This window comes from Hyla sarda, chromosome 4 (genome assembly GCF_029499605.1).
Source record: "Hyla sarda isolate aHylSar1 chromosome 4, aHylSar1.hap1, whole genome shotgun sequence".
Lineage (NCBI taxonomy): Eukaryota > Metazoa > Chordata > Amphibia > Anura > Hylidae > Hyla > Hyla sarda.
In genome coordinates this window covers 393,580,300-393,592,670 of record NC_079192.1, presented here as the reverse complement: position 1 = coordinate 393,592,670, position 12,371 = coordinate 393,580,300, and the positions used below count along the sequence as shown (strand labels likewise).

At 42.9% G+C, this 12,371-nt stretch overlaps 1 protein-coding gene across 1 annotated transcript in view; it reads left to right on the top strand.

Moving 5' to 3' along the window:
* Positions 1–12,371, top strand: part of LOC130367488 (troponin I, slow skeletal muscle-like) — a 62,452-nt gene that overhangs the window by 35,089 nt on the left and 14,992 nt on the right. Inside the window, exons 5-8 of the mRNA XM_056569911.1 lie at positions 685–742; positions 2,698–2,704; positions 2,803–2,844; positions 10,204–10,335. Coding sequence (XP_056425886.1) covers positions 685–742; positions 2,698–2,704; positions 2,803–2,844; positions 10,204–10,335 — 239 coding nt within the window. The remainder of the gene's footprint in view (positions 1–684; positions 743–2,697; positions 2,705–2,802; positions 2,845–10,203; positions 10,336–12,371) is intronic.

Here is a 12,371-nt window from a genome sequence, read left to right as displayed (position 1 = left end):
TTCTCTGTGGTTAGTGATATATTCAATAACTGTTCCATGTGGTTAGTGATATATTCAATAACTGTTCTCTGTGGTTAGTGATATATTCAATAACTGTTCTCTGTGGTTAGTGATATATTCAATAACTGTTCCATGTGGTTAGTGATATATTCAATAACTGTTCCATGTGGTTAGTGATATATTCAATAACTGTTCCCTGTGGTTAGTGATATATTCAATAACTGTTCTCTGTGGTTAGTGATATAATCAATAACTGTCCCCTGTGGTTAGTGATATATTCAATAACTGTTCTCTGTGGTTAGTGATATATTCAATAACTGTTCCCTGTGGTTAGTGATATATTCAATAACTGTTCCCTGTGGTTAGTGATATATTCAATAACTGTTCCCTGTGGTTAGTGATATATTCAATAACTGTTCTCTGTGGTTAGTGATATATTCAATAATTGTTCCCTGTGGTTAGTAATATATTCAATAACTGTTCCCTGTGGTTAGTGATATATTCAATAACTGTTCTCTGTGGTTAGTGATATATTCAATAACTGTTCCCTGTGGTTAGTGATATATTCAATAACTGTTCCCTGTGGTTAGTGATATATTCAATAACTGTTCTCTGTGGTTAGTGATATATTCAATAACTGTCTCTGTGGTTAGTGATATATTCAATAACTGTCTCTGTGGTTAGTGTTATATTCAATAACTGTCTCTGTGGTTAGTGATATATTCAATAACTGTTCTCTGTGGTTAGTGATATATTCAATAACTGTTCCCTGTGGTTAGTGATATATTCAATAACTGTTCTCTGTGGTTAGTGATATATTCAATAACTGTTCCCTGTGGTTAGTGATATATTCAATAACTGTTCCCTGTGGTTAGTGTTATATTCAATAACTGTTCTCTGTGGTTAGTGATATATTCAATAACTGTTCCCTGTGGTTAGTGATATATTCAATAACTGTTCCCTGTGGTTAGTGATATATTCAATAACTGTTCCCTGTGGTTAGTGATATATTCAATAACTGTTCCCTGTGGTTAGTGATATATTCAATAACTATTCTCTGTGGTTAGTGATATATTCAGTAACTGTTCTCTGTGGTTAGTGATATATTCAATAACTGTTCCCTGTGGTTAGTGATATATTCAATAACTGTTCTCTGTGGTTAGTGATATATTCAATAACTGTTCCCTGTGGTTAGTGATATATTCAATAACTGTTCTCTGTGGTTAGTGATATATTCAATAACTGTTCTCTGTGGTTAGTGTTATATTCAATAACTGTTCTCTGTGGTTAGTGATATATTCAATAACTGTTCTCTGTGGTTAGTGATATAATCAATAATTGTTCTCTGTGGTTAGTGATATATTCAATAACTGTTCCCTGTGGTTAGTGATATATTCAATAACTGTTCCCTGTGGTTAGTGATATATTCAATAACTGTCTCTGTGGTTAGTGATATATTCAATAACTGTTCTCTGTGGTTAGTGATATATTCAATAACTGTTCTCTGTGGTTAGTGATATATTCAATAACTGTTCTCTGTGGTTAGTGATATATTCAATAACTGTTCTCTGTGGTTAGTGATATATTCAATAACTGTTCCCTGTGGTTAGTGATATATTCAATAACTGTTCCCTGTGGTTAGTGATATATTCAACAACTGTTCCCTGTGGTTAGTGATATATCCAATAACTGTTCTCTGTGGTTAGTGATATATTCAATAACTGTTCTCTGTGGTTAGTGATATATTCAATAACTGTTCTTTGTGGTTAGTGATATATTCAATAACTGTTCTTTGTGGTTAGTGATATATTCAATAACTGTTCTCTGTGGTTAGTGATATATTCAATAACTGTTCTCTGTGGTTAGTGATATAATCAATAACTGTTCTCTGTGGTTAGTGATATATTCAATAACTGTTCTCTGTGGTTAGTGATATATTCAATAACTGTTCTCTGTGGTTAGTGATATATTCAATAACTGTTCTCTGTGGTTAGTGATATATTCAATAACTGTTCTCTGTGGTTAGTGATATATCCAATAACTGTTCTCTGTGGTTAGTGATATATTCAATAACTGTTCTCTGTGGTTAGTGATATATCCAATAACTGTTCTCTGTGGTTAGTGATATATCCAATAACTGTTCTCTGTGGTTAGTGATATATTCAATAACTGTTCTCTGTGGTTAGTGATATATTCAATAACTGTTCCCTGTGGTTAGTGATATATTCAATAACTGTTCCCTGTGGTTAGTGGCCTTTTGACTGTGCTCTCTGCTGCCACCTCTGTCCATGTCAGGAACTGTCCGGAGCAGGATAGGTTTGCTATAGGGATTTGCTTCTACTCTGGACAGTTCCTGACACGGACAGAGGTGGCAGCAGAGAGCACTGTGGTCAGACTGGAAAGAACTACACAACTTCCTTTGGGTCATCCAGCAGCTGATAAGTACTGGAAGGCCTATGTCAGTGTTTCCCAACCAGGGCGCCGCCATCTGATGCAAGACTACAACTCCCAGCATGCCCGGACAGCCTTCGGCTGTCCGGGCATGCTGGGAGTTGTAGTTTTGCAACAGCTGGAGGCACCCTGGTTGGGAAACACTGGCAGAATGTAAAAACTCATTTTTTTATGCATCATGTATATACTCACTAAACCTTCAATTTTTTTTCCTTCCCTCTGGGCATTTCCATGTGTTTTCTACAGTGATGAGGTAAGTTAAATATATATATATTTTTTTTATTAATAATTGACTATGCCCTCGGCCTATAAATATCTAACAGTATGATTTTGTTTTCTATTTTTCTTCAGAGGAAATCTAAAATCCCAGCTTCCAGGAGGCTGCTGCTCAAGGTAAGAATATAAAAAGGATGACGGGGTTAATAATAATAATAATAATAACTCACGAAGTATCCCGCCATTATACTAATTTTTTTTAAATGTAACTTGATCCTATGAAAAATCAAGTGACTTTTGCAAATCGTCCGCAGCCTTGAGGCTGTGTTCACACCCTCAGTCTTTAAGGAATACAAAGCCAGGAATGGATTTAAAAAGAGGAGAAGTCTCAGCCTTTACCGTATACACGTCTTTATTGTATTTATGATATACTGTACTGTACACTGTATTTATGATATATTTCTGTATTTAATTATTACAATCAAAAATCTGAACCTGTGAACACAGCCTTATGTGGACCTGTGTGTCTCCACGGTAACAGACAACAACCAAATCTCGTGTAGTCTGATCCTGTAGACTATCTTCTGCTTGCCAAACTATGAAATGTAAGTTAGTAAGAATTAGGCTATATAGAAAGTTATATAACTTTGTAATTCAGGTTTATTGAATACTAGCTGAGTACATGGCATTGCCCGGTCTTCCTACCTAAACTTAGTGGGAGAAAAAAAAAGCAACAATAATGCTCTTGTCCTCATATCCCGTCCTCATATCTTAACCTCATATCCCGTCCTCATATCCTGTCCCCATATCTCGTCCTCATATCCCAACCTCATATCCCATCCTCATATCCCGACCTCATATCCCAACCTCATATCCTGACCTCATATCCTGACCTCATATCCTGTCCTCATATCCCGTCCTCATATCCTGACTTCATATCCCAACCTCATATCTCATCCTCATATCCTGTCCTCATATCCCATCCTCATATCCCGACCTCATATCCCAACCTCATATCCCGACCTCATATCCTATCCTCATATCCTGTCCCCATATCTCGTCCTCATATCCCAACCTCATATCCCAACCTCATATCCCATCCTCATATCCTGTCCTCATATCCCGTCCTCATATCCCGACCTCACATTTCATCCTCATATCCCGTCCTCATATCCCATCCTCATATCCTGTCCTCATATCCCAACCTCATATCCCGACCTCATATCCTATCCTCATATCCTGTCCCCATATCTCATCCTCATATCCCGTCCTCATATCCTGTCCTCATATCCCGTCCTTATATCCCGTCCTCATATCCTGACCTCATATCCCGACCTCACATCCCATCCTCATATCCTGTCCTCATATCCCAACCTCATATCCCAACCTCATATCCTATCCTCATATCCTGTCCCCATATCTCGTCCTCATATCCCAACCTCATATCCCATCCTCATATCCTGTCCTCATATCCCATCCTCATATCCCGTCCTCATATCCTGACCTCATATCCCGACCTCACATCCCATCCTCATATCCCGTCCTCATATCCCATCCTCATATCCTGTCCTCATATCCCAACCTCATATCCCGACCTCATATCCTATCCTCATATCCTGTCCCCATATCTCGTCCTCATATCCCAACCTCATATGCCATCCTCATATCCTGTCCTCATATCCCATCCTCATATCCCGTCCTCATATCTCGTCCTCATATCCCAACCTCATATCCCATCCTCATATCCTGTCCTCATATCCCGTCCTCATATCCTGTCCTCATATCCTGTCCTCATATCACATCCTAATATCCCGACCTCATATCCTATCCTCATATTCCATCCTAATATCCCGAACTCATATCCTATCCTCATATCCCGACCTCATATCCTATCCTCATAGCACATCCTAATATCCCGTCCTCATATCCTATCCTCATATACCATCCTCATATGCTGTCCTCATATCCCATCCTCATATCCCGTCCTCATATCCTGTCCTCATATCACATCCTAATATCCCGACCTCATATCCTATCCTCATATCACATCCTAATATCCCGACCTCATATCCTATCCTCATATTCCATCCTAATATCCCGACCTCATATCCTATCCTCATATCCCGACCTCATATCCTATCCTCATATCACATCCTAATATCCCGACCTCATATCCTATCCTCATATCCCGTCCTCATATCCTATCCTCATATACCATCCTCATATCCCGTCCTCATATCCTATCCTCATATCCTGTCCCCATATCCTGTCCTCATATACCATCCTCATATCCCGTCCTCATATCCTATCCTCATATCCTGTCCTCATATCCTGTCCTCATATCCCGAGCTCATGTCTGTTCCTCATACCCCAACCTCATATCCTGACCTTACATGCCATCCTCAGATGCCGCCCTCAAATCTGACCTCAAATCCTGTCCTTATACCTCGTCTGTGTATATACCGACCTCATATTCCGTCCTCAAATCTGACCTCATATCCCGTCTGCATATACCGAGCTCATATCCCATCCTTATATCTCGTCCTAATATACCGACCTCATATCCCGTCCTCACATCCGTCCTCACATCTGCTATCTAACATGGTCTCTCTGCTGCCCCCTTTCGCGATGTAGGGACTCACTCCGGTACAATCTCCCAAACAAATTTGGTGCTATTCAATTGTGCTACCCGTCAATCTCTTTCTACTGTAAGCACAGCACACAGGGGGTCACTGTGTCTCACAGGGCATGGGCAAGTAGCAATGCTGGAGTGGGGATTGGCGTGTAGCAGAGATTAAAAACCGTCAATGCTGCTACACGCTGAACTTTTAATACACACAGCAAACCTCGGCCCACAGGATATCTGTGTGTACAGTAGCAAAATAATTGGCATGTAGCACAGGCTTGCTTAGGAGATTCTATAGGAGTGAGTCCTCACACAGCCAGGCGGGGGCAGCAGAGAGACAGTGTCGGGTTCTCTGCACTAAAGATAGCACGGTAGCACTGAAAACCAAAAACATTTTGCTACATTTATTACTAAAGATAAATTTAAAAAGTTGAATAACTTTGTGAATTTTGCAATTATTTTATTCTCCGGAGTATCCCTTAGTTAATATTCTGTAGCAAAATCCCCCTCTGTTCTCTCCTCAGTTGATCAATTGGATTGTGCAGCCTTAAAGGGGTACTCTGCCCCTAGACATCTTATTCCCCTATCCAATGGATGGGAGATAAGATGTCTGATCGCGGGGGTCCCGCCGATGGGGACCCCCTGGGGTGCCGGAGACTCGTGATGTCACGGCTGCGTCCTGCTCGTGATGTAACGGCCACGCCCCCTCAATGCAAGTCTATGCCCATAGATTGCATTCTGAGGGCGTGGCCGTGATGTCACGAGCAGGGTGTGACAATAACGTCAAGAGCCTCTGCCCCACATCGCCATTCATCCGGCACGGAGCGAAGTTCGCTCCGTGCATCGGATGTCTTTGGTGCTTTAGTCGAGATAGGGGATAAGATGTCTAGGGGCGGAGTACCCCTTTAAAATTTTGTTTAAAAACAAAGGCACCATGGAAAGAGAGGAGTCTAAGTGTATGTTCACATGGCGGAAAATGTGCAAAATGTCCGCCCAGAAAACACGTGCTAACATTCCGCACATTTGAATAATCCAGTGGGCGCTTGGATGCTCAAAAAATTTGCTGTCTTATAGACGGCAATGCATTTCCTAGTGGAATCCGCAGAAAGAATACACAAGTCCATTCTTTCTGTGGATACCGGAATTGGGATTTCTGCGGCAGAAACATCTGAAGTGGAAATTCCACCGTGTGCACAGTGCAGCAGAATCCCATTGAAAACAATCGAAATCACTGCTGTGCTGGGTCTCTTCATCCAATCACTGCAGGCTGCTCTGTAATCCCCTTCTTTCTGATTTCATGCTGCAGTCTGATAGGACAGGAGTGAGCACAGAGGAGTGCTAGTCCTGCCCTCACTTCCTGGACTTTGTCCCAGCCTGTGCTATAGCTAGGACAAAAATGATGCTGCAGCTGGACAGGATTATGTTCTGGATGGTATGGGGACCCCTAGTGGTCTTTTTGACAGTGCACATAGTTACTGCTTCTTCAGAGAATCTTTTTAGTTCCGCTCTATTATGGGCATTGCCAAAAAAATCTAAAATTCTAGAAGGCACAAAGTGCTGGAGGAGAAATACCTCTGAGGTTGGCACACACAAAACATTCCAGCCTGTCCTCCATGATCGTGAGAGAAAGGCATCTTATGTATCTCAGCCCCAAGTGACAGATGTAAACAGAGAACAATTGTCACCAGCCCCAGGGCGGCTTACAACATCCCGCCGCATCTACTCTGAGTCCGGATAGTCAGGACAATAATATTTTCTTTGCATGACAACCAGGTGCACGTGAGACAAAGCTTCAGTCCGAGCAGAAGTAAAAGGAGGGAAAAGCCAATTTTTAACAACATATTTAGGTCCAAAATTCCTGCATGGGTTGTTGTCACTTTCTTAGTGTGGTGTCAGACGGGGTAATGTGTAATTAACCTTATCGTGAAGCCAGGGCGTGGTTGACCTATACACCACCCGAGGTAGGCCAACTTCACCTGTGCCAGGCACGGGGCAAATAGTCACTCCGATGCAAGGTTACGGTGAACTGTCTTACTTTACTGAGGTTGGAAAGATGGTACAATCCGTTACAGCTCAGATTAGCGTGAAGAAGTTGCAGGGTGAATTTAGGGAAGCTTATCGGCATGCTGGGACTTATAGTTGATTGTGCTGTATATAATTGACTTGACTGGTATGCAGCCCACGCTATACTTTAGGGACTTGGACTTGACTGAAGTAATCCCCGAGACTGTAGGCTTACCGCCAGGCTTTGACTTTCACCTGGGTAGTGGGGTTAACTTGTAGTTGATGCGTGGTTGCTGGACTAGGCCTCAGGCCTCCTCTCAGATCCACCTCACAGACAGACTTCACTCCTCACCAAACTGTACCTCAGCATGCACAGAACTGAACTCTGACAATTTAGAGCCTTCCCATTGGGCAGATAAGTCACATGTTCACCACTGCATACTCCCCTTAAAGGGGTACTCCGCCCCTAGACATCTTATCCCCTATCCAAAGGATAGGGGATAAGATGTCAGATCGCCGGGGTCCCGCTGCTGGGGACCCAGGGGATCGCTGCTGCAGCACCCCGCCATCATTACTGCGCAGAGCGAGATCGCTCTGCACGTAATGACGGGCAATACAGGGGCCGGAGCATCGTTACGTCACGGCTCCGCCCCTCGTGACGTCGCGGCCCGCCACCGTCAATACAAGTCTGTGGGAGGGGGCGTGGCGACCTGCCATAGACCTGCATTAAGGGGACAGGCCGTGATGTCATGAGGGGCTGAGCCATGACGTCACGCTGCTCCGGCCCCTGTATCGTCCGTCATTATGCACAGAGCGAGACCGCGGCGATCTAACATCTTAACCCCTATCCTTAGGATAGGGGATAAGATGCCAGGGGCGGAATATCCCTTTAACAATAAGGTCCTTGACAACAGGTTTCTTAAGGTAACAAGTGCATAGAAAGTACAATATATTAACCCTTATGTAACATTACATTATTTAGTGCATTATGGAGAGTCCTGAGGCATGTGGGCCCAAGATGGACAATGAAGTAGCATCTGCCACACAGGATGGGCAGAAGTACAGAAGAAAACGTGATTCTGTACTGGGTCACCGCATTATGCTTCTGGGCAACAAATCCACCTGGATGGATATAGTTATGGGAGTTGTGAATAGTTTTTAGGTACAAACAGGCAAATTTGTTTAGTTGTTTTTTCTGGGAATTATACAGGGCCTGATCCTATAGTAGGACTTACATGCAGACACTGTATGTTTTGTATGATGTTTGCCATGTACTATTCGTATATCTTGGACAGCCAGATTGCCTTATCTCTCTGCACAGAAAAGCCACAAAACGTCTTGGCGATTCAGCAAGTGACAAACAAACCAAACAGAGATATAGTCTACAGGCCCGGCCCGGACACCGCGCACTGGACATCTGCTCTACATTATCAAGACTCCCTGTTAGTGTTAGAGCTTATATAAATGGCTATGACCAAAACAGTTTTCATGTGTGACATTGACATATAATGTTGCAAAAAGAAAACAAAAAATAAAATACATATAATATACAATTAAAAAATAATTACAAGTAATAAAATTACTAATCAATAATAATACTAATTACTAATCAAATTACAATAATAATATGTAGAACCAGACCACTAAACAAATAGAGACAACTTTACAAATACTGCACCCAGGTCCGACCTCTAAACAGTCACCAGATCAGACCACAAAATAAACACAGACCTCAGACCAGACTCTAAAAAAAAACTTCAAAATCCTATGCCAGACACCATAAGTACATACAAATCTAAGACTGGGTGACTTCATTTACCTCAGAAAAATACAGCCCCCAGACCAGACCCCTAAACACAGATGCAGACCCCAAACCAGACCCCTATAAAAATACAGATCCCAGACCAGACCCCTAAATACAAACCCTAGACTAGAACTGTAAACAAATACAGACTACAGACCAGACCTCTAAACTAATACAGACCCCCTAAACACTGATACAGATCCCAGACCTTTATAAAAATACAGATCCCAGACTAGACCCCTAAAAAATTCAGATCCCAGACCAGATCCCTAAACAAATACAGACCCCAAACCAGACCCCTAAACAAATACAAATCCCAGACCAGACCCCTAAACAAACACAAATCCCAGACCAGACCTCTAAACAAATACAGATCCCAGACCAGACCTCTAAATAAATACAGATCCCAGACCAGAACCTTACACAATTACAGATCACAGACCAGACCCCAAACTAAGATAGACCCCAAACCAGACCCCTAAACAAATACAAACCACTTTACTAGACCCCTAAAGAAATACAGACCAAAGAATAGACCATCTAAATAAATACAGATCCCAGACCAGAACCCTAATCAAAGACAGACCACAGACAAGACCCCAAACTAAGACAGACCCCTAACTAGACCTCTGAACAAATACAGACCCTGTGACCAGACCCCTAATAGAAATACAGACCACAGAACCAAACCTCTAAACTAATGCAGACCCCAATACACACCTAAAACAGATCTCAGACCAGACCCTAAACAAATACAGATTCCAGACGCCTAAAATAATACAACCTCCATAGCAGATCCCTAAACAAATACAGACCTCAGACCAGACCCCTAAAAAAACAGACTTCCAGCAGTATTGCAAGGTCGTCATGTGTTATAAAAGAGTTATTTTGAGCTTTCGGCGAATAGCGCCATATGTTAATAAGAAATACATCCCATTTTCTGAAATTTTTTGTTATAGATTATATTCGTTCTTCAGCTCGTGTTATTCTGGGGACCAGTAGACTTTTAGCCATCTGACATTCTTCCAATATGTTTTTACTTTGGACTCACTTCTATATTGCATTTTAATATGCATTTTATGTTGACCCATTTCTTTTATAGACTCTTATGCTTGCGAAAGCCACAGAAGACCTAGAAAAAGAGATAAGAGAAACTCAAGAGGAAAAGGAAAGTACTCTGTCAGAGAAGGTCCCCCCCTTAAAGTGCAATGGGCTGAGCCTCCAGGAGTTACAGGTAACAATCAGTATCAATATTTTTTCATAAATGCCTTTGTAATTGTGGTGGCCCAGTACAGGAGGTGTTTCCCCTTACCCTTGCTGTCCTGTCAGGCAGCCCCCTTAGAGTGTCCCCTGGCCCCTTTCATCTGTCCCCCCCCCCCCCCCCATGTAAATATGTTTCTAATGTATTATACCATGTAATGTGTTCAGAAAACGTTGTCACTTTGACTGTTTACCATGTGACTTGTCATGTGATTGTTACCCAGGAGGTACCAGTGACCAGGTGATCCCAGGGGTGACCTATGGGCTCCCTAATAGTCTCCCCATATAAGCCCTGGGTGGAGCTTCTCTCTTTCCTTACAAGTCTTTGCTGAGGTCAAGTCGAGTCCTAGAGAGTCCAGAGTCATAGGAGCCTCAAGTCCAGTCTGCAGCCACAAGCAGCTACAAGTAACCACAGTCTCAGATTGTCAGTCATCAGTCAAGTCAGTCACAGTCACCATTTGTCAAGTCAACGTGGCCCGCATTAAATTGACCCCATCTACTACAAGTCCCAGCAAGCCCTTAAGGTCTCTGCGTCACTAGTCACCTCCGTGGGCCCTGGCTGAACTGTATAGACTTTTCCATCTGTCTACCCTCAGTAAAGCTATCGTTGTCCATAACTTGGCGTCAGAGTCATTATTTCCCCCGTGCCTAGCCCAGGATCTAGCGGTATACCTTCGGGTGGTATCGAGGATAAACCATGCCTTGGCGTCTCCAATACAAGGGGTTAATGCCATCTGCCCCTAGGGTAATAACATCTGCCCTCATCACACCCGTTACCACATAATGCTATACCAGGAGGGGGCTGTTGCACCCACATAATGGCTTACCCAAGTGCCAAGGAAAGGACTTGAAAACATGTCGGGCCACTTCTCTGTTTCCACTCTCAGTCATTAATGGGGGCATGAAAGGATGATTCCTTAGAAACATGAGACTCTAAGCTTCTGCTCCTTTGTTTTAGCGATGTTTGAGGGTCTCAGCACCTGGACCACCAATGATCAAAACTTCTGAAGTTTGTGAAAAGTTAGGTATACTTTAAACACATTAAAGGGGTACTACGGTGAAAAACGATTTTATTTTTTTTTAATCAAGTGGTGCCAGAAAGTGAAACAGATTTGTAAAAATCTTAATCCTTCCAGTACTTATCAGCTGCTGTATGCTCCACAGGAATTTCTTTTCATTTAAAATGTCTTTTCTGTTGACCACAGTGCTCTCTGCTGACACCTCTGTCTGTCTCAGGAACTGTCAAGAGCAGGATTGGTTTGCTATGGAGATTTGCTCCATCTCTGGACAGTTTCTGAGACAGACAGAGGTGTCAGCAGAGAGCACTGTGATCAGACAGAAAATACATTTTAAATGAAAAGAACTTCCTGTGGAGCATACAGCAGCTGAGAAGTACTGGAAGGATTAAGATTTTTAAATAGAAGTAATTTACAAATCTGTTTAACGTTCTGGCACCAGTTGATTTAAAAAAAAAAAATGTTTTCCAGCGGAGTACCCCTCTAAAATACATTAACCCCTTATGGACGCAGGACGTAAATGTACGTCCTGGTGAGGTGGTACTTAACGCACCAGGACGTACATTTACGTCCTAAGCATAACCGCGGGCATCGGAGCGATGCCCGTGTCATGCGCGGCTGATCCCGGCTGCTGATCGCAGCCAGGGACCCGCCGGCAATGGCCGACGCCCGCGATCTCGCGGGCGTCCGCCATTAACCCCTCAGGTGCCGGGATCAATACAGATCCCGGCATCTGCGGCAGTTCGTGATTTAAATGAACGATCGGATCGCCCGCAGCGCTGCTGTGGGGATCCGATCATTCAGAACGCCGGACGGAGGTCCCCTCACCTTCCTCCTTCTGGCTCCCGGCATCTCCTGCTCTGGTCTGTGATCGAGCAGACCAGAGCAGGAGATGACCGATAATACTGATCTGTTCTATGTCCTATACATAGAACAGATCAGTATTAGCAATCATGGTATTGCTATGAATAGTCCCCTATGGGGACTATTCAAG